Raw genomic sequence first — 22674 nt, forward strand, 5'->3', positions numbered from 1 at the left:
GGAGAGAGAGGGGGGGGGGGGGAGAGAGATTAGAAGGTGGGGGAGGGTAGAGGGTGAATGTGAATGATGTGTTTGTGTGAGTTAGTGTAAATTAGTAAAAGTGTTGTGTATGTTTGGCGGAGATGTGAGGGATTTTTTTCTGGGGGGGGGGGAGATTGCATGGGGTTATTTTATTCCAGTATGCCAATAACTGAAACAATAAATGTTATAGAACAAAATCATAAGATACACAGTACACTTCCACGTGAATATGTTGAAGATAGTGAGGCTGCTGTTGCTAGTAACAGAACAGAAGTATTTCATTCAACAATGAATTCTGTTTACGAAGTGAAGGATAAACAGTGGGAACCCCAGTGTCTGGAACCATAGAAAACATATTTATGAATCTCACAGAACAGATTATATTTAACAAAATAGTACGAAATAGATACAACACCCTATACTGGATTAAATGTATGGATGACGTCTTGTGCATGATAGATGACCCAAGCAATAAAATTGACCAGTTACACACAGATATAAAATCTGGTCATGATAGGATACATTTTGCAATAGAGAAACAGAAAAATATGCAGTTAAATTGTTTGGACATCATCATAAAGAGTCAAAAAACCAAGACATTTGACATATGCTGAAGACTGATAACAGTAGACACAGTTATACGTGAGACATCACAACACCCCATTTCTCAAAAACGGGCAGCACTTAGATACATGCTAGACAGACTAAACATAGTGCCATTAGATACAGACAATTAGCAAAAAATGAATACCATAATACAAATAGCCACAAACAGTGGACACAAAAAACACTTTATAACAAATCTGTACAATAAAATCAAGAAACAGAAAAGGACAAACACCCAAGAACAGAAACCTATACAAAGGAACACACAAAATACAATAATAGGGACAACACGAATTGAGAAAGAAACAGAAAACAAAAGATGATGCAAATGACATACAACCACCAATACACACAGAGAATATCCACTATTTTCAAAAAACAAGACATAAAAATAGCCCACCAAACCAACAATTCAGTTCAAAAATACTTTCCTAAAAAATAGGAAAAACTAATATATATCAGAAATCAGGAATACACCACCTGAAATGCAGTGCATGTGATGGAAGATAATGTACATAGGTCAGACCAAGAGGACATTTGACACGAGGTATAAAGAATATGTAAGAGCATGGAAGTACGGGACAAATCATTAAACTTTTGCAGAACATACACCCACACTAACATAAAATTACCACTAGAGACACAGACATGGAATTCATAAGGACAAACAGCAATAAAAAAGACAGGAAAACTACCACATTAAAAAAAACATAACAGAAAAGAAACATCTCGCAAATGATCTGACCAACCTGGTAAAACATACACTCTTTAAACTGACAGACCACTTGATATGACATTAAATATACACACATAACCACAAGCTCCATTTACTACTGCCATCTTCTCTCAGGTTCAGCCCTCTAATCACCATCTAGATCCGTCCAACATATTCAAGACATTTTCATTAATTTACCCTAAGTCACACACATGAATCTCTCACATTCATCCTCTACCCTCCCCCACACTCTAATCTCTCCCTTTCACACACACACACACACACACACACACACACACACACACACACAGAGAGAGAGAGAGAGAGAGAGAGAGAGAGAGAGAGAGAGAGACGAAAAGTGAATAAAAATGTAGTTTCACAGGTAGGCAACACTGTAATACTTGAGAGTGAGAAACACACAAAACTTCATTTCAGTTTACAAAAGTGAAGTGTAAATAACCCAAATGCAGTGCAAGAAATACTGCAGAATGGCGAAAAGTACCAAATACGTTAAATGAAGTTTTTCGACATCAACCACTGCTAACAAGGAGGGAAAGGCAGTGCTCTGGAGAATATGTAAAGACACACAGTAGTTTGCACTCCAAACTTATTAACAAAACACTGTTTTTAATTCAAAACAACTAAAAATGTGTAAATGTATGTAACCAATTTGCAGAATAACCATGGAAGATACTTCATAAATAAAAGCACAACTCATGTGGTGTAATTCTCTTTAATTAAACTGCAGTAAGCTCAAGACGGAAAGTCAATAATAACTGATTTTAACAGCTGCAGCGGAAGATAGTCATGCAAACAAATATATTACTATATTCAGTTTAGTTACAATTAAGTTAATTAATATATTTAAACAGGTAATTTATATTGTTGGATGAATTTTGAATAAAAATAACATTTCCAAAAATGTTAGCAATTACTTACCTGCTTTTTATTTTTAATTCCAAGTAAAATACATTACTTAAGAGGCTAATCGTCAAAGAAACATTAAAATTGTTCACACTGCACACATTTTGTGAAAGCATTTTTTGAGCAAGAACATATTTCTGAAATATGTTTCAATGAAAAACACACTTTTTTCAAGTTTTTAAATGAAGATCTTTCCTGTGTCACTTTTGATGTGTACCAAGCATATCGAATCATAAGGGTGAAAACAGGAACTCTCAGTAGATGCCATGTGATCAAATGTATTTTAATTACATTTTCTCTTAAGTCTTGCTGCTGTTGTAGCAATTCAGAAGCACTTTGCAGTCTTTCTAATTGGTTTTTTTGACTTGACAATAGAAATATGCCTCGCAGGGTTGAGCAAGAGGAATACATTTGGGTGGAATGATCTTCACAGTATACGTTACTACACCTCCCTCATTTATGAATGTCCCATCATACACTTCAAATATGCTTGTCATCCCCACAAATCCATCATAGGAAGGAGTTTGTTGTTAGCAAAATATGGTTTTTGTGTTATTTCCAAGAATTGTGCACAGGGCTTGTTTATTTGTTTTCCTGACTTGGAGTAAGTGATAACAACATGCTTATATTCCTTTTCTCATTTCTGAGCAGCACCAGCAACTCGAGGACCAAATTAATTGGCAGGTCCATGCATATGTAAAAATACAAGGAGTAACTTTTCCCCAAAATGGTCTTTGCACCCTTTTAATCCAATCTCCTGTTATGCCTTGATTCATACTGGCATCCAGTCTGGTCTTTGTTAATTTTGTAATTGAGGCTGAAGTTTGGCGTTTTATGTCTTGTCTGTATACAGAACTTCTCTACGCTTCCCCATTTCTTAGAGTTATGCCTACAACATTAGTTTTACTGACAAATTTTGTGATTTTTCACTATATTATTAAATGTTTACACTTGAAACTTTTTATTCAGGTATCACTAGCAATAAAGTAATTCATTTCTGACAAATATGGAAATACAACTGCCATTGCCCATTGTTGTAACGTTGTCAACGTGACCTGTTCATACCTGCCTTGGGCATCCTGAATTCTTTCCCATGTTTCGAAGTTAATGAATGCAATTTTGTCATTTCTATTGCCATCCTGTTCTGTTTCTTTCCATCAAATTTTTCACTTTCTTTCTATTTATTATTTCTTTCCAATATTGAGAACTGTCATTTTAAAGATGGGGACTTGCATTTTGGATGAGCATCAGCAAAACGATTACTTTCTTGTTAACATTCAAAGATGCCAAAGTACAAGAGGAATATTTGTTAGGATTGTAATCATTGGCATTAACATCTGTACCTGAAGAAGGAACCTGTTACAAATAAAATAGGACTGCCTATATTAAAAATGTGAAAGTGTATGTGTGAGTGGAGAGGGTGGGGGGGGGGGGGGGGGGGGGATCAATACATTTCTTCAATTTTTCATAAAGATTTTGTTTGTCGGCTTTGATGTATACAATCAGATCTTAACCATTTTCTATGAATTCATTTTTCATAATTTCAGTAAGCTGCTCTGCAATTCTTAACCAACAGCTATTGCTAAAGAAACCACAGGCACAGGAGGATTGTCAATGGTAATGCCTTTTGCTTCATTAATTGAAAATCATAATGAAGAGGACTGGTGATTGTTTTTTTAATTGTTTTTTCAAATCTCCGTCAAAATATTTTGTGTCAAGTGTTTTCAGTAGTCACTTTGCCGGCAGAAAATTCTTGTTGGGTTGCCATTTTCCAATAAAATAACAAGTTTTTATTGAAAATCACTGCAGATATATTGCGAAGATGCTGTTCATAACTGTACAGATTGCTACAAAATGCCAGAAAATAGTTGAGACGATAAACTGTAAGAAATAATTTAATTGGATGGATAAGAAAATCTATCACCAAGCGGCGGCAAAACACATGCCTAAAAATCGATTACAATTAGTCAAGCTTGAGGGTTGAAGGGGAAGGGGAAGGAAGAGGGTTTAAGGAAAAGGACTGCAGAGGTATAGGAAAAGGGGTAGATTTTGGGAAGGTCACCCAGAACAGTGTGTCAGGGCATACTTACCATACAGGATGAGAAGGAAAGATTGATTTCATCTGACAAAATTTGAAAACCTGAGAGCTTAAAGGTGGAAGACAGGGTAATATGCAGACAGAGAGTACTGCTTAAACATCATGCACCAGTTAGTAAGAGTGAAAAGCTAAGCGTATTGTACATAACAGAGATGAGTGGGGGTGGGGGGTGAAAAAGTGGGTAAGACAATGAAAGATGTAGGAAACTAAATTTGGACTGAAAAAAATAGTAGTTACTGTGAAGAAATGCTGAGAAGGAAGAAATTATGGTAAATTAATGTCAGGTGGATGGTGAGAACCAAGGACATGTTGTAGTGTTAGTTCCCACCTGCGGAATTCTGAGAAAGTGGTGTCCGGGTTAAGACTCCAGATTGCACATGTGTGGTGGAAGGGGTGCCGAGTTCAGGATTGTCATGTTGTAGAGCATGCTCTGCAACAGGGTATTGCGTGTTGCCACTATACATCCTCTACCTATGGCCATTCATCCTAATTGATAAGACTTTGTAACTTTGTACTTGGGGGATGTTGGTATAGAGGGAGATGGCATCAGTGGTGACAAGAAGGATGTTTGATGGGAGTGGAATGAGCAGAGATTTCAGATGATCTAGGAAATGGTTGGTATTTTTGATATAGGAGGGGAGTCTGTGTACTATGAGCTGCAGGTGCTGATCAACTAAAGCAGATATACATTTGGTGGGTGCTTTGAAGCCAGCAACTATAGGACAGCCAGGATGACTGTGTTTATGGATCTCAGGAATAAGGTAAAAGGTGGGGGGAGGGGGGGGTGTGGTTTGGGTGGGGTGAGAAGTTCTGTGGATTGAAGTGACAGTCCTTGTGAGGGACCTGAGGTTTTAAGGAGGGGCTGCATGGCACTTTGAATCACTGGGATGGGATCTTGATGGCAGACACTGTATGTAGAGGTGTCAGACAGCTGGTGTAGGTCTTCACTAACATACTCCTTTCAGTCAAGTACTACAGTGGTAGATCCTGGGATGATAATGATGCAGTCATCAGCTTTTAACGGGCATAGAGCCTGGAGATCTGCAGAGAAAAGGTTAAGGTTGTGTTGTAGGGGCCAGAGAAAGGGCTGTGAAGCAACACTGTATGTGAGAAATTCTTGGAAGGCTTGTAAGGGATAATTTTTAGGTAGTGGTGGTGGATCAAGTTGAGATCATGGTCTGAACTGTTCAAGGCAGTGTTCAGTGTCAGGTTCGCTATTGGAAAGGTTTTTGGGTTGGGTTGCAAAGTGATATTTCCAATTGATACTATGCATGAAGGAAATAGGTCCTTCACCAAAGCATCATGATCAGATGCAGGTTTAGGGCTGAAAGTGAGTTCCTTAGATAATACAGATAATTCAGGAGGCAAGAATGCCTTAACATGAGAGGTTAAAGACACTGTTCTGTTGTTACTGGTTCTTGTGATTATGGGTTATTCTTGTTCTGGAAGACAGAGGTGAAGGCTGTGGGATATTAAGAGGGCTGGCGAAGCTCTTTTTGTAGGAGAAGAGTGGTGGATGATGTTCTGGCTGTTTCGGGAGCTGCAGAGGGACAGTCACTTTATGCCCTTGAACAATGTGGACGGTCAGCGAGCTTCGTCTAAACCCTGGGCTATGTCAAGATCCCAGGAAATGAACTTGCTTATAGCCTGGTCAAACTGGCTATCAGTAAACCGACTCTTGAGATTGGTATTACAGAAACAGATCTCTGATCAGTATTACACCATCAAGTTTTAGTGCCTGGAATACGAAATGTCTAACTCTGACTTCACCAAACTTACTACGGGTGATTAAGAGGACTACGAATATGAGGAGGTCCTCCATGCATACCTCTCACAGGGACTCTAGTATACTTTCAGACTCCGAATTGGCCACACTTGGCTGCTTCATGAATGGTCATCTCCTCCGTAGCAAGGACTCGCCCTACTCTCGTCGTGACTCATTTGGCTGTGGTCCTCGCTTTGCTCGGGTGTCCAAACCTAGCCACCCTGTGACAGACTCCTAATCTCTCTGGCTCACTTTGTGTAGGCTCTCTAAATGACCTACACATATATAAACATTTGCGCTGTCTCCGTGTGGCAAAGATGATATATAGAGGGGTATGATCATCCCACTAAAAGGAATTAACATTTATCTAGTGTCCCAGAACTGCCACAACATTCTTAACATGCTTGTATCTATGCCCTCATGTCTTTCTGGGTAGACAGTTTATGGCGCAGCTAAACAATAACTGCAGTTCTGGACAATCCACATCATCATCTCTCTCCCCAACTGCTACAGCTGCTCTTGATGTCAGAAGACGATGCCTCAGCGTCTGACATAGTTTTGTGATTTATTCATGAAGCGGGATTTTACTGTTTTCTCTGAGAGAGGGCCACTTAACCTTATTGACCCATTGAGGGTTTAGCAGACCACACTGTTGCCTCCTCTGCCCAGACTAAGCTGTGGCTGTGTGGGCTTGGTTGTCCATCATGATACTCACCCTACCTCCTCTTTTACTTTTCTCTTCCCTCTCACATGCTCTGTTAGACTTACTCATCTGTTGCCCTATCCATCGTGCTAGTCTTTCTAAGGCAATTCCAGAGTGGCCTGTAATTCCATGAATTTTACCGGGTTGAGTTCACTTTCATGTTACAGATTTGGTGTGTACTGTTCATTTTAAAAAGTCCTGACTCCTGTCAGTCACCCTGTAGTTGGTCCTCATGACCAGAAAGGAAATTGTAGGATGGAATCCATTGGGTGTTGAGAAAGGTAGTGTACAGTAGTGACAAGGCAATGAGCATTAGGGATGTTAGTGTAAAGGGAGGTGGCATTGAACAGTTATGAACAGGGAGCCAGGCAGTAAAGGTGCAGAGGTAACAATTACTGTCTTTTTGTATAAGAGGATAGGTTATGGATAACAGGTTGAAAGTATTTGATAATAAGGACATAGATTCTCTGTGCAGCCACAATAGGTCGTCCTTTGTTGTTGAGATTTTATATTTCAGGAAGCATGTAGAAGGTAAGGAGTGTGGGTCGTGGTGGGATTTAGGAGTGAGGCAGTCTCCTGGGATAAGTCTAGGAGGGACCTAGGAATTTGAGGAGAGACTGAAGATCACGCGTGCTTTCTGGAATTGGATCACAGTGGCAGGGTTTGGTGGTGGATGTGTATGACAGCTAATGGAGCTCCTCAGCCAGGTAATCTCTGCACTTCATAACAGAGGTGGAGCCTTTGTCTGGGTCAGTTTTTAGGTGGTGGATTGCAGTTACCTTTCCTCACAATTATTCCCCAAATCCCTCAACATAGAAACTTAACTGCACCTCTTGCTCTTCAGCGTCCATGATACCACCAGGTTGGTACGTCAAAGTGTAAAAGGCTTCTTCCCCACCAGTAAAACATTTGCCCTCCGTCACATCATTTGCGTGTACTATGCTTACATTTGCATTTGGTATCTGTACACGAATAAAAAAAGTCGGCTCCACAACCACCATAAATTAAGGTTTCTATTTGACCGGCTTTCATTGGCACAGTAGGAAGAAACTGAGATATATTGCTACCTCATACAGCAACACGTATCACTGCACACTCCCACAGGCAGCACTACAGCATCCTCCCCCACCCCTACACTGCAGTCTTTGTGCCTCCTCCTCACCTCTCCTTTACCCCCACAACCCACCCCAGTTGAGATCGCTATTCACTGCAGACCGGCCTCAGTGCCCAGAGATGACAGGGACCCTGTGCCTGTGCCTGTATGCTGCTCAGTCCTTCTTGTATGTAGTGAGTAGCAATGCATTCTAATGCTTACACAAGTATAGACTAGTTATATGTACCAAGGAAACATTCACAGAAAATAATGAACATTGCCATAAATTCTTACTTGTGTACTGGGATTATCCCCAAGATGGAGACAAAAATGAATTCTAAGCAATGGAACTGAAGTTTGTCAGAACCATGTACTGGGAGATCAACAAGAATATTTTCTTGTACTGGTATCCTTCCTTTTCATCATTTAGAAAGCTTCAGTTGTTTGAAATTTTTTGATTTATGTGAAATAGTGCTGTCTCATGCTTCCCAGTGCACCACCTTGAAACCATTTCCCTTTCCTGTAGCACTTGGTGATGCCATGTAGCCAGCAGCAACTTTACCTTGTTCAACTAATTAACGTGGAATACTGTAGGTCGATAGAAGAATATAGTTTTTGTCGCTTGATATTTATCTTGTCAACATAAATGCATTGAGCGTGACTTGTATTAATCATCAGTAATTTATTGTGTTTTCTGTTATACAGGCCTACATTGAACAAATGTCAGAGGAAGAGTTTGAAAGACACAAAGAAGCTTTAGCAGCTCAACGTTTAGAAAAACCAAAACGGTTATCTGCACGTTCATCACGATTTTGGGCTGAAATAACTTCCCAACAGTATAATTTTGATCGTGTAAATATAGAAGTTGCATACCTTCGTACCTTGACAAAAAGTGATATTTTGAATTTCTATAAGGTGGGTTTTTAACCGCAGTTATAAAAAAAAGATTTCGATTTATGTTCACTTGTAACTGTAGCAATTTATCTAATTTATGTGGAATATACAGGAACTAATACATCACAGTTCTCCAAAGCGACACAAACTAGCTGTGTATGTTGTATCAACTGCTGAAGGGGGTGCAGGAAATATGCCGAGGCCATCTGCTCCAGATGCAGTCATTGATGGCATGTTGCCACCACCATCGTTTTACAAGAAGGTCAGTACATCATGTGCTCACACATGTGTAACCCATACTGTCTAAACTGATTCTCCTCCAATGCTAGTACCATTCTTGAAAAGAAATATACTCTTATTGAGGATTGTGTAACAATTAACATAATCCAGATTACACATTCAGGCTGTACTTACATACATGCTGGCTCACACATTGTAGCTAACTTTATTTAACATTGTTCTGCTAAATTAATTGTACTACTTTTTAATCATCATTAGTGGCTCTTTTGGTTATAAAACAAAAGCTGTTATCATATTGGTTGAAACTTATTATATTATAGTAGCAGCATCTTGAACAGTTTCCAACATCATATCCCATCTTTCTTTCTTTTTTTTCCTTCTTTGCCCACAACATTTGTCCTTTGAAACCTTATATTAACTGTCTTCTTTGGTGTCCTTTCTTCTTCTTCTGTTCTTGCTATATGTCCATATCATAAAGATCTTGAATTTTTTGTTTTGTCATTGAGAGACTCTGGTTGTAACAGATCTCTCTTTCTCTTCTTTCTTCAAGCATCTATGCAAGCCAATGCAATTCTTGTCCTTGATACTCTTTTCACAGGCTTATATTCTGCTTTTTCATTTCCTTAATTGTTCAAATGTTGAAGAAAAGTTTAAATGTGCACATGATAAGTCTTACATATTCTTCTTTTCCACCATTGGGGCACTTATTTCTTCCAAATTAGTCTTCTTATGCATTAAAAAGTTGCCCCACTTTTATACATTTTTAGCATATCTTTTTTTGTTTCTTTTGTGTTTGTCAATCCAAGCACAGCCAAATGCCTGTGTCCAGGTCAAAAGTGTATGAGAAATTGTGTGTGTGGTTGTGTGAGGTAGGAGGAGGGTGTAGTAGTGTGTTGTGTGCATGGTATTCTGAAAGTCTGTTACTCTTGTTTGTCACTTTCATGACATGGTGACAGGCCTGATGTGGAAGAAATTAAATCACCCACAGATAGCTATAAAGATTGAGGTATACTGTTGTGATTAAATGGCATATGGCCAGTCTGTGTTGTGTAGGGACTACAGAAGTGTCGATACTGCTAACACATTGTTGAGCATTTCTTTACCTGGCAGAAATTAAGTTAAAAAATAATGGTTGCTTGGCATAATTAATCGGAAACACCTGGATAGTCTCATCGCATTCCAGCATAGTCTGCCCATCTTTGCTGTGTCATTCTTCTCTCATATTTTTTGTGTGTAGATGCCACTTCAAGTAACAACATTTTTTTTTTTTTTTTATTTAAGGACTTGTTGTTATTGAGTCTTTCAACAGAATAGCCATTTAATGTAGCACTGTGTGCTAGCAATTGCTCCTCAATAATTCTCCCTGTGGGTGTCATCATTGTGTAACCATCAAGCAATAAATGAACAACAATCAGCGGAAACTAGGCTGTAGTGCAGTGATATCTGATCCATCCTCAGCTAGGTGGACAACTTATTGCTATTTTGGTTTCTTTCTGTCATAAGTGTTTTGCAAATTTAGTGGTTCATGCATCAACACATTTTGCTTTTATGGGCAAAACATCAGCAGTGTTTATTTGTGATCATTATGGGTACAAATACTTCTGTGCTTTTGAATATTATAGAGTAATTGACAGTTTTACTTTAGAAAGATATATAAAAGACTTTACTGTCAGTATATTGTGTGCCATTGTACATTTCTTGTTTCGTTTCCGTATGCCTTTTCCGTACACTTCTTCAGCCATGTGCTTTGATTCTTTGCTCAGTTCACTTCATTAAATTCAAGCTTTATATTATTTGTAGCTTACAGAATTTCTTTGTGGGTGTCTGCTATCTTTGCTATGATGCTGACTTACCATTTATGTTCCTCCATTTTGGGGTAGTACCAGTGTGAGAGTTCTTAAGAAAAACATTTTTTTTAATTTTTAAGTCTATAATGACCAAACGATATGTTGGTTACTTGCAATGTTTACAGGATAGATGATCGGAAAAAGCGAATCACGTCTGGTATATTAGCTTTCCTGTTTGCTGAATGCTTAATACAGAAAAATAAAAATTTTGACATGTATTGGAGAGGAGGACCACCCAAATCATATCCCCTGCTTATAATACATGGTGTCTTGGTTGCTGCTGGTGCATCTGAATATTATTTGTAACAGTACTCTATCCCGTAACTTGAGTTACAGAAATGGGAATAAACCTCATTGGTTTAGACTTCGGATATTTCAACCCTTGGTCAACTTAGCACCTCTGTGAAGCACTCCTCATGTACAAGCTTACTAAAGAAAAACATTGGCTGTGGAAATGTATTTTTCCTACTGCTAGTATAATTGACACCTGGCAGCATCGCAAAATAAATTGACGACACTTTTTATCATCAGATTACTTCCTGGAGAGACACAGAATTATCCTCTTAAATTCACTTGATATTTTCATCTCACTTTCATTGAAAATTCTGAGTGATGCTTGAGGTGTGCTATTCAGTTTGGAGTTTTATATTTTTGAGTCCAGGGAGAATCTATAGCTAATCTTGTCTTTTACGATGCGCATTATCTGCCTTAATAGGACAGAGGCCATGAGACAGGCATGTAAAAGCCACAGTCTTTCACTAGCTCTGAGGGAATTGAATCATGCTGTAAAGTGAAGACTGTATTAACTCTTGATTCCCATCTTACTGGAGATCAGATCTTCTGTCACAGAGCTACAAGTAGGCAGATTGAACATCATCAAGGGAATCTTGAGAAAACTACTACTTCATAAGTTTTATCACTACTTTCAGTACCCCAAGGACCTAATGGAGAAAAACTTATGATATTGCAGAAGTGCAAGTGTTAAGTATGATAAAACCTGAATTTTTTCTGCTTCTTCTGGCATAATTTTAGTTTTTGTAGATACATAGTTTTATTGATGAAATCGTGGCAGAAATAATTTGTTAGCGGAGTGCTTTTTGTGTCTCTTCACATAAACATATTTCCATACTACCATAGTATGTCACAGGACTGCACATAGACACAGACCATTTTGAAGTCAAAAGCACATAACATGTTACAAATTTTTCATAATTTAGGCAGTCTCTTGCTTTGGATGCTTTATGTTTTCATTAAAATAGACTTCCCTCATAAGACGAACATGGTAAGTTTTAATTCATTTGTATTAGTAAAGGGCATTTTATAGCAGTTGTTACTTTATTGAACACAACAGACAGTATTAAGGTAGGAATTAATCAACAACAATATATTTTCTTTTGACAGTGCTCAGCTATTTCATATTCCATGAGTATAGAAATCTACTGGTTCAGAGTTAAATATATTGAAAAACAGTATTTTCATCTGGAAGGGAGTAGTTCGATGGTTGTAAAGAAATTTTTTATGGTTGTGAGAAGATATTGGAGGGTGTAAGATCAGAAGAATTGAACGTGGCGGAGGAGGACTTTCCAAACAAGCTCCTGAATAGCTTCTTTTATAATGGCGCAACACTTGATGCAGTATTCTTATTTCTTTTTCTTACATTGCAACCGAGATGTTACAGATATTCCAACAAATATCAGTTACAATGCACACACCCCTAGGGAGCATTTCAGTGGTACATGACACCCTCTTTGTGCCACCAAATGCAAAATACTGGAGGCACGCTGCTCTTTGCTGGAGGAGTTGTTTGATGGTATGGCTCAGCCATTAAATACTTACTTTAAATGTGAAAACTGTCTTCTGGTACAATTTCCTCAATAAAAAGTTACCCAATATATGGCACAAATGTTTAAAACAGCCTCTGCAGCCTTTATCCTTCTATTACATCACAGTGAACAAAATGTTACTAATGTTATAGAGGTTTGAAAATGCTTAGACAATCGTCCTTGTGACATTTAAATACACAACATTCATTACATCACCTCAAGAATAATACTAGACTTTCAGATAGAAAACAACAATCAATAAAATACACTTATAGCAACAAGACAAACAAAACTACACAAATTTATGCATAACATTTTTTCAGCAAAATTTTGCCTGCAATGCAAAATTATGTACTATAAAAATCTTAACATGATATGTTGCATGAGCAGTGGGCACACTGTTGTTGTTCAGCCTGTTTACCAAAGTTATTTCTTGTAGAAAACGAAAATAACAAGTATTTTTATGCTTGCCAATGTGCGTGCAGAAATGTGGACTGTAGGTAATGGACACAGGATGTGATGTTTTACAGTCACCTGGGTGGACTGGCTGGCACCAGGTGGCCAGTGGTCAGTGTCCATTATCTACTGCAAAGAGAGACCGTCGAGCAGAAATTGTTCTAGTCTTGACGGACAATCACGAGCTCTTTTGTGGATTTGTTTTAGGAAGTTTTGCTACCACAGTGGGTTGAAAAGATAAGTAAGTTATCTCTGGGCTTCTATTAGGCTGATAATTTTAGCAGACAAACATCATTTGGTTTAAAATGTAAAAATAGGTGTTAGCCCCAACTGTTGATGTTGCATTTACAAAGTATGATGTTTCCACTACATCAAAGGCAGAGACAGCATCGTGACAGCTCGATGGATGATGACACTTCTTCCAGAAACTTCTGCATCCTACAGTTTTGCTAACTGATGTAGATAGCTAGACTTTGGATTATGAGAGGTGCTCAGTTTTGTTGTGACTGAAAGAGAACAACTCTGACTTTGTTATTGAGGCAGCCATCAGGTGGCAAGTTTTCATATCAAAGATTGTACAGGTAGCACAGTGTTACAGAATATTCTGTTGCACCAGTTTAATAATTAATCTTCTTAAATTAAAAACAAGTCTATGAATACTCTCATTAATTAAAAAGAAGTTTTTTTTTAGTAGAAGATGTTTTTAGTATGTGCATAGCATAGAATTTACAGTCGCACCTTGCTTTTCAGTGGTACATTGCCAAAGATTACGCTCTACACTTTGTCATCTGTCAGTGTCTCACTGCCCATGACAATTCAGTCCTGTTTGCTGAGGGAAGCAGAAGAGATAGGGTGGGAGATTTGGGAGCCATAAAAAATACAAATAGAAATTATGTAACCCATTTGTGAAACTGAAAATGTCACACAATGTTTCTGTGTTAGTACAGTCCACCTGCTTAGCTGGATGGTAATGTACTTGCCTCCCATGCCAGCGGGCCTGGGTTCGATTCCCGGCCGGGTTGGAGATTTTTTTCCACTCGTGGACTGGGTGTTGTGTTGTCCTCATCATCATTTCATTCTCATCACCGGCACACAAGTCGTCCAATGTGGCCTCCCAGCCAATTATGCCATATGCTCATTTCCATTTTCTGTGTTAGTATATGTGGAATAGTTTACAAATAAGGTGTCTCGTTACATTTCATTTTGAAACAGACTTTTGTGATGCCACTAAGTGTAATGTCTATCAGGGCGTGCTGAAAAGTAGTGCCTCCAAATTTTTAATGTGAAAACACTTGAAACTTTTTAAATAAAATAAATGCTATTAACATTCTACATTTGTTGCTGAGTTGACTGTGCTGAAAAAGAAGTATGTAAACACAAAGAATAAAGATGTAGAAAGTTAATAATGTTTGTTTTACTGAAAAAAATTTGAGAGTTTTCACATAGGAAAAATTCAGAGACAATACTTCTCAGCATGTCCTCGTACTCTAGCTTCTCAACTAATAATAAAAGTTTACCTTTACTTTGAAAATACATCATAAGGAAAATTTATTTGAAAAAAACTGTAAAATTGCACTTAATTTCAGGAGGTGAAATTCCAAGTACTCGTGGATGACACACAAAAACAGTCCATGCTGTTATAACTCTTTAGTTTATTTCAGGTAATAGAAAGGGATAGGTTGCAGGAAGTCAGAAAAGGTGGCAGGTCACTCAGAGACCCTGATGCGAAGACAGGAAGGGGAGGTGACAGAGAGAGCAGGGTACCAGAGTGGCGAGTATGGGAGGGGAGTGGAGACTGCAACTAGTAGGGGGAAAGTTCTTTGAATTTTGCCTCCTGAACGTGAGGCGTGCCCAGCCATTGCCTCTCCTTGTTGTTTTAAAATCTATGTGATACACATTTTGTCCTAATTTGTAATGATTTTTATGTTCTCATCTGTTTGTTTCCAGCCAACGAGAATACAGGATATCACAGAGTTCAAGAGCAGTCAGGGGTTATTCCCTCTTGTGAAGCCGTACATCAATATACCATCAAAGTCAAAGTCAAAGCTGTAGTGAATTCTTTACAACCATCAGTTTTTAGGGCTCCACAGATGAGGTCAAAACCTTTACACATGTTGGATACTGACAGCAGATGAGATATCTTTTGCTACTGTGTATTCTCTGTGGTACGAGTATGTATGTTATGTAATTTTCGTATGGGTGCTGCATTTTCCGAGACAAGTATCATACAGTGTGGTAGTTTAACTCCTCACCTGCACTGTATCTGCAATTAAGTTCCTGTACATAGGAATTTAAAATAGTGTTAAAGGCCATATTTCAGATAAATACTTCAGTACTGTAAGTACGTGACTGCACTTACTTTAGAAGTAAACATTGGTACTGTAGAATTTGTGATAGTCCGTTACTTTCCAGTACTGACCAAAAGACATTTCTCAAAAATAGTTCATATGTTTCATACCCTGAAATGACTTAACTGATAAAGAAAACTGCTGCACTGTAGTTATTACAATCTACTATTGTTATAAATTATTGAATTACAGTTCCACAGTAGTTCAGTATTTAAATTGAGCTCCAGAACAGTGGTTCTCATCCAATAACTAACACTGTTGCAGCAATTAATTATGAGCTCACGTATGGTAATAATTAATTCACAACAACATAGAGAATTTATTTTTTATAATAGTACTTATGCAGATCAAGAGGTAATGAAATAATGTTTCATAAGAGAGTAAATGAAACCAGGATTCATTATTACTTAAGAAATATAGATAAATCACTGCATTAATTTATTAAACTGTGCATCATGAAAAAGAATGATATTTTATTATTGTTCAAAGGTTTTATGTCAAATTCTGTTGTTGCTTAAATATAGGCTAATTATTGTGGCTAATTGGGATTTAAATGGTAATAAAATTCTGTCTGAATCAGTTGCCATTTCTTTGCTTGGTCATTAATCAGGAGAATATCACTAAACATACATAAATGTACTACATTAATTGTCCTCAAGTATAACTCACCATTAGTTTGAAATAGTTCAAAGTTGTGTTGATAATAAAAATCATATGATAAAACATAAATATGAGAAAGTGTAATTTCAGAAATAAAACAAGTGACTTTCACCACAAAAGAAATACTGTAACTAGCACTGTGAGGAAAGCATGCTAATGAACCAGTGACCCATTCATACTTAAACATGAATATGGCATAGGTCATGTACTACCTTATTCCTAGACTATCATAACAGCACCATGTCATTAGAAAAAAATTTGGCATAATGAACTTCCACTGATTTTTGCACGTAATATTTCTGAAACTGCTTGAAGGAGATAAATAAATTAGTGCCCTGATTGCATTTAGTTCAGTTACCAGTTCCTGTTAAATTTTGAGATATTGTAGGAGTATTTTATTAAATATTAAACATAGTTTCAGAAATCCTCAGCATGCGTCAATAATCCCTAAATAAATACTGGAAAATACCCACTTTACCCTCGCAATTGTTTTCTTCATTAGGATACTAATCTAAAACTACAGTAAGCTGTATATTATAATCAATATATCTGGAAACTGAACATGTATAGTTCGATTTGTTCACACAGTAATTAGATGTGTAAGTCTGACACTTGAAGTTTCACGTGCGGAGTGTTACATTGCATGATGAAGTGTGCTTTCGTGGTCAAGAAACATTACTTAGTTTTCCTGCTAGACATTTATTTTTGTGTGCACAGAATATGTGTGATCAGTGTTTTGAAACAGGTATGTCTAATCATTTGTTGAAGGAGCCAGTTGTTAGTGCCCCCTGGCAAGAGAAATATTGCAGAATAGTATGCCAATAGCAGCTGCTGACGTTTTGGCCAGTGTAAAAATAAATAAATAAATAAATAAATCTTCAAAGGATTGAGAGCGATCATATTTTAATTGTGATGGGGGACATTACACTGACACAGCTAACTTCAGTAGCTATAATTCTATACTTAATGCAGGTAAAAATCTGTCTGTAGAATTTTTACTCATATATTTCCTTTCTTTCTCCTTTAAACATCTAAGCTTCCTCTTGAAGCAGCTTATATCCCATCAGTCCAAAACATTCCAAGACTGGATTGATATTTAAAAAAAAAAGAGAGAGAAAAGTTACGATGGTTGTTTTAATTCTTCAGGCGTTCTACATAGTCTTTACCCGCTTGAATACAACACAAAAAACGTTCTTATAAACATGTCAGACTGTCGGAAAAGACCTTCTTTGGGATATTGTTCAACTTGCATGTTATTGATTTGAATGTTGGTTACGTTGTCCAAGTGTTTGACCCTTCATGTAAATTTCTGCACTTTGATGTTTTATGTTGGTAACACTTAATCTTGTCACCCATGATGATTTTTTCCAGGAAAGAATTGTCTGCCTATTTTCGAGAGGGGTTGGCATGCAGCACAAACTCTGCACACATTTTTCTCTTCTCAAAACATTCGGGAGAATGTCTTGAATTTGTGATTTACTGTTATTGCTTCATGGCGATTTGTTACATGACTTTGTTAACACACTGCAGCTGCACTCTGCTGCTTAACAATGCATGCTCACAAGTGACTGTTTATTGCACATCTGTCATTTACTGTTGTTTGTTCAAGCTGCCACTGTAGTTAGTGCCCTGACATCACTTATATGCAAGGAATAAAGTCAGTCTTGGAATTTTTTGGCCAGGTGGTGTATAACAAAAACAATGCAATGTCAGGAATGCTCAGCCAGCAAGATAGTTCATACAGTAATAAAATATTACAATTATGGAGCAAAGACTACACCATGTACAGTTACATTGCCATGACTAAACGTGTAAGACAGAAAATACTTACTTTCAGATTCAAACTTATCTGTTGTAGGTGCTGTAGAATACTGTAATTGTATATTAAATGAAATACAGATACAGTGGCAATTCCTTTTTATATGGCGACTGACAAATGGTAGTGCCAGATTATTGAGTTCGTTTGAAATTTAGTTTAAACATGCACAGGCTATACTTTATTAAATCCATAGATATATTCATTTTAACAGGAAACTTAGTTATGGGTGTGGACATACACAGTAGTATCACAGACTATGAAGCATGTCCTGAATGTTTAGTTGTTGCATAATATTGGTACTGCATGTATCTAGGTGTTGTATATCATCTCCATGAAGTGGCAGTAGCACCATGAGAAATCTTGAAGTTTTCTGTGTCCTCTTCTTCACTGGCCTCTTCTTCATCACTTTCGTAATTACTTTCCTGCATGCTTTTGATTTTTTCTTCGCGTGTTAATGTTTAGTCTCTCTCACAGTTTTCTTCTTCAGCCACTTACCAGCACCATCTTCAAAAATTTCTCATTCTCCTGGGGAAGCTTTCAGAACGTGTCAGTGTACAATGTGCCAGCAAGTTGATGGCTCCAAATTAACTGGCTCATTACTGTACTCAAAACGGACTCCAACACTGTGTCAAAGGATGGCCAGCTCTTCTTTATGGCAGCGTTCTTCACTGTATCCCATGCTTTTGATGTTTGGAAAGCAATATCACAAAAGTTCACTGCTTTCCACACCTTCGAATAGGCTCAGTGAAGTCATTTTCACATTTGTTCAGCAAGGAAACAAGAAGTGCATGTTGATTATAATGTTTAACTGATTCCAAAATTTCACAGGTGAATCAGGGCTGTCACACTGGGTGCAAGAAAAAGTGCTTGTGTACCATTGGACATTGAATCACTGGGAGCACAGTCATTTGTAAGGACAGCTTTCAGTACAAGCCTTTCCTTCTTCAGCTCTTTCTCACATCTGGTAGAAATGCTTCGTGGATCTGCTGAGAAAATATTTCTCTGTCCATCCATGCTTGCTTCTGAGCACAGCTTTGTGTCTGTAGCGTATTTTTGTAACTTTGTTGAAAAGAATGTGGATGTTGGGGTTTTCCCAGTTACCACGAGTGGTAGTTTATGACTTCTATTTGCATCACAAAATGCATTTAAAATTACATGCTGATTCTGTTGGTTGTACCAGCCAACTTCCTTCTCATTCTAGGCAGCTAATGTTTTTCAAGGAAGCATCTTGTAGATGAGGGCTGTTTCATCAGCATTGTATGAGACATCAGTAGTTAAATATTTTTCCTCTGTTTTTTTTTTTTCCCTTGTCTTGTTTACTGCATTTTTTCATTAGTCGAGCAATTTTCCATGGCAACAGGCAGCTGCCACAGTCGTCATTTTCTCCAGTTTAGTTGCCAACCCTCACTTACTACAGACAATTTATTGCCACTGAGTTGTTTATTAAATATATATGATTTTTCATTTATTATTAGGCCACTGACTGGAATTATCTTACTGCTGTCTTGTACCAATTATCTTTAAACAGCTACTCGTATGTCCATTTCTTCATTCTCACTCTTTCACATAATCTTCCATTTCCCCAACTCGTTCACTATTGAGGTCGCACACTGTCAAATAACATCTCTTTTCAAATAACTGAAGGAAAGCCGTTGGCAACTGCCTATATTTTGAGAGGAGCACCCTCTGCCAGTTTGTATGCTTGATTTCTACTCCAGCAACTGGTAGCTGGATGCGGATCCAGTTATTGAGAGGCAGATCACTGAGGGCTGGATTAGTGATAGTTAAGTTATATACAACTACAATCAGTCACACGCAGATGACTCATCACTGGCATCTTAATTACACTTCATTACTTACACTCTACTGAAAACAAAACAATTGGAAAGCGGTTCAGTCAACAAGAATTTTACAGATATCTTCTGAACCACTAATTCCATTATAATTTCAGGAGAAAAAAGCATTCATATGCCAACTTTTTTTCTCAACTGTAGATCTGTCTGGTGGAGTGCCTTCCGTGCCCTGCAATACAGATAGTGGTGCAGTAGGTACCTCCATGTTGGAAGGATGACTGCGGAGAGGTCAGAATAATGTGCAGTTCCTGGAAAGGGGCAGCAGCCTTTTCAATGATTGTATGGTGCAACAGACTGGATGATTGAGGCATCTGGCCTTGTAACATTAGTCAATGTGATACAGCTATTTGGTATTGCAGGTGGCTGAAAGCAAAGAGAAACCTCAGCTGTTATCTTTCACGAAGACATGCAACTTGCATTCTCCTGGATAAAATGTTATATCCCATAATCATATAGATAGGTTAGAGAACTTGAAAAGAGAGTGACCAGGTTGAAGTTATAGTCAGAATTAGTGAATAGTTATGACAGGAAGAACAGGATTTACAATCAGCTGAGTATGTGGATATCAACACAAAATAAAATAGGGGTAATGCAGGCCTAGGTCTATCAATGAACATGAAAATAGAAATGTAGATTAGCTACTATGAATACATAGTGAAATGTGAATTAGCTGCTGTGAAAAGAATACTGATCACATTATGGTTGCAAAAATAGACACAAGGCCATCACCAGTCACATGCCTTCTAGCTCCCACATATGATGAAGAGAGAGAGAGTGAGTGTGTGTATGACTAGAGAAATTCTTGTTACTAAAGGAGACAAAAATTTAATCGTATGGACGGACTGCAGTTAAATAGTAAAAAATGGAAGATTGGTAGAAAAATAATTTGGAAAAAGGGATGAAAGGAGAAGTCATCTGGTAGAACTGTGCACAGAGCATGATCCGAGCATTGCTAATACTCAGTTTAAAAACTGTCTATCTGTAATTTTTTGTACACTTGGATTGGATACACACACATGCAAACAACACTCATGTATGGGCATGACTCGCAGTACAGTGAAAACGACCGACCAGTGAGATTTTATACAAGAACTACATGGGTTAAACTTTTTGCACATTGATTAGCAGAAACTTAACATTCTTGATAGTTTAATGTGCATCAGAGATCCATTCACACTAGAGTAACTACGAATATTGTATACATTAGCAAGGCCTACTTTGAACTTGTCCTGCAACATCAGATATTTGGGCAATGCATTTGTTTACATGAAGGTACAACTTATTGTTCAATGAGGAGAGTATTGCAAAGTAGGAATAGCTGGATGAGAAATGCAAGGCTGTAGAAATGTGCATGACTATGGAAAAGATAGTCACCTGTAAGAAAATTAGAGATCTTTAGAGAAAAGAGGAGCATCTGTGTGAATATTAAGAGCTCATATGGCATGCCAGAACTAAGATAGAGAGAGAAGAGGAAGTAGATGAGTGTGAGAAGGGAAACAAGACACGGCAAGATGAATTTGATAGGGCTTTGAGAGACCAAACCTGAAACAAGTCCCTTGTAGACTACTTTCCCTCAGAAGTACTGAGATCCTTGGGAAAGTCAGCCATGACAGAACTGTTCCACTTTGTACATATAAGCAGCCGAAATATCCTTGGACTTCAATAAAAGCATAGTAATTGCTGTTCCAAAGAATGAAGATGCTGACAGCTGTGAGTATTACTCAACTGTCATTTTAATAACTCACAGTTGCAAAATACTTACAAAAATAATATGCAGAAGAATGGGAAAATGTGTAGAAGCTGACCTCAGGGGAGGTCAATTTTGGTTCCAGAGAAATAAGAGAATACACAACGCAATACTCACTCTACAGCCTAGTGCAACCCTAGAGGGTTTCCGGCAGTAGTGTAAATGTTGAAATCTAATACTAATTTTTAATATAAATGAACAAGCTTTATTAATAGAATTATAGGCATTTTTGTGAACCAGAATTTTCATTCAGTATATCAAGTTTTTAATTATTATGTAAGATGATTTACTTGGGGACAAGTCATGTTTTGTCATCTAATGTGTTGTATTTAGACGCGCAGTAAAAGCTGTAAAAGATTGGAGTTTATATTTTCTGGTTTTTAGGAAAAATTAAATTATTCCACAGGTAAGAAGAATATCTAACAAGCTGGGAGATCGTAGACTACTGTGAGCTGAAGATCGTGAGGTAACTTAAAATATAAATGAACCCCCGGAGTAGCAGGCACACTTTTCGCTGTCTACTGTTGCAGGATGGTTACCGGAAAAGTGCTAGATGAGAGTCACTCAAAAAGCAGGAATGAGAGTGAGAGCAACAAATTTGGGGGCTGTGAGACCCCTGCAGATGTAAGTGGTTTTGAGAGAAGTTTTGGACTAATCGGTAGCACTGCTAGTGGTTGGTGTGGAAGATGTGAGGGCAGCCATCTTTGCCAGTGAAGTGCCTCGTGCAGAAATCCTTTCTCTAAGGCATGTCAACCATTCTGCATACAACTTGAACATCTTTGGGCTTGGACTGTTCATTACACTAACCACGTAAATGATTTAATTTGTGCCTGGGGAAATATAGGTGTTTTTAGTCAGTCATCTTCTGCACTTCAAGCAGTAATAACGAAGTCATGTTCATGTTTCTGGATTAATTGGGTATATCAATTGAATCTCTTTTGTCATTTCATTCTGGGATTTAGGTATCTTCCCATTCGAATCAAGTTGTTGGTATTGGTAAACTGTCTCCATTTGGAATTACTCTAACAGAGGATGGCCATTAGAGTAGACAATTTGCAAAAA

The 22674-nt window shown here is 37.7% G+C and overlaps 1 protein-coding gene across 1 annotated transcript in view; it reads left to right on the top strand.

Moving 5' to 3' along the window:
• The window catches only part of LOC126278967 (insulin-degrading enzyme), a 164673-nt gene extending 148561 nt beyond the window's left edge, over nt 1-16112 (top strand). The window contains 3 exon segments of the mRNA XM_049979260.1: nt 8631-8840; nt 8932-9081; nt 15133-16112. Coding sequence (XP_049835217.1) covers nt 8631-8840; nt 8932-9081; nt 15133-15237 — 465 coding nt within the window. The 3' untranslated portion in view covers nt 15238-16112.
• The last annotated feature ends 6562 nt before the right edge of the window (nt 16113-22674 follow it).

The sequence above is a fragment of the Schistocerca gregaria genome, chromosome 6 (genome assembly GCF_023897955.1).
Source record: "Schistocerca gregaria isolate iqSchGreg1 chromosome 6, iqSchGreg1.2, whole genome shotgun sequence".
Taxonomy (NCBI): domain Eukaryota; kingdom Metazoa; phylum Arthropoda; class Insecta; order Orthoptera; family Acrididae; genus Schistocerca; species Schistocerca gregaria.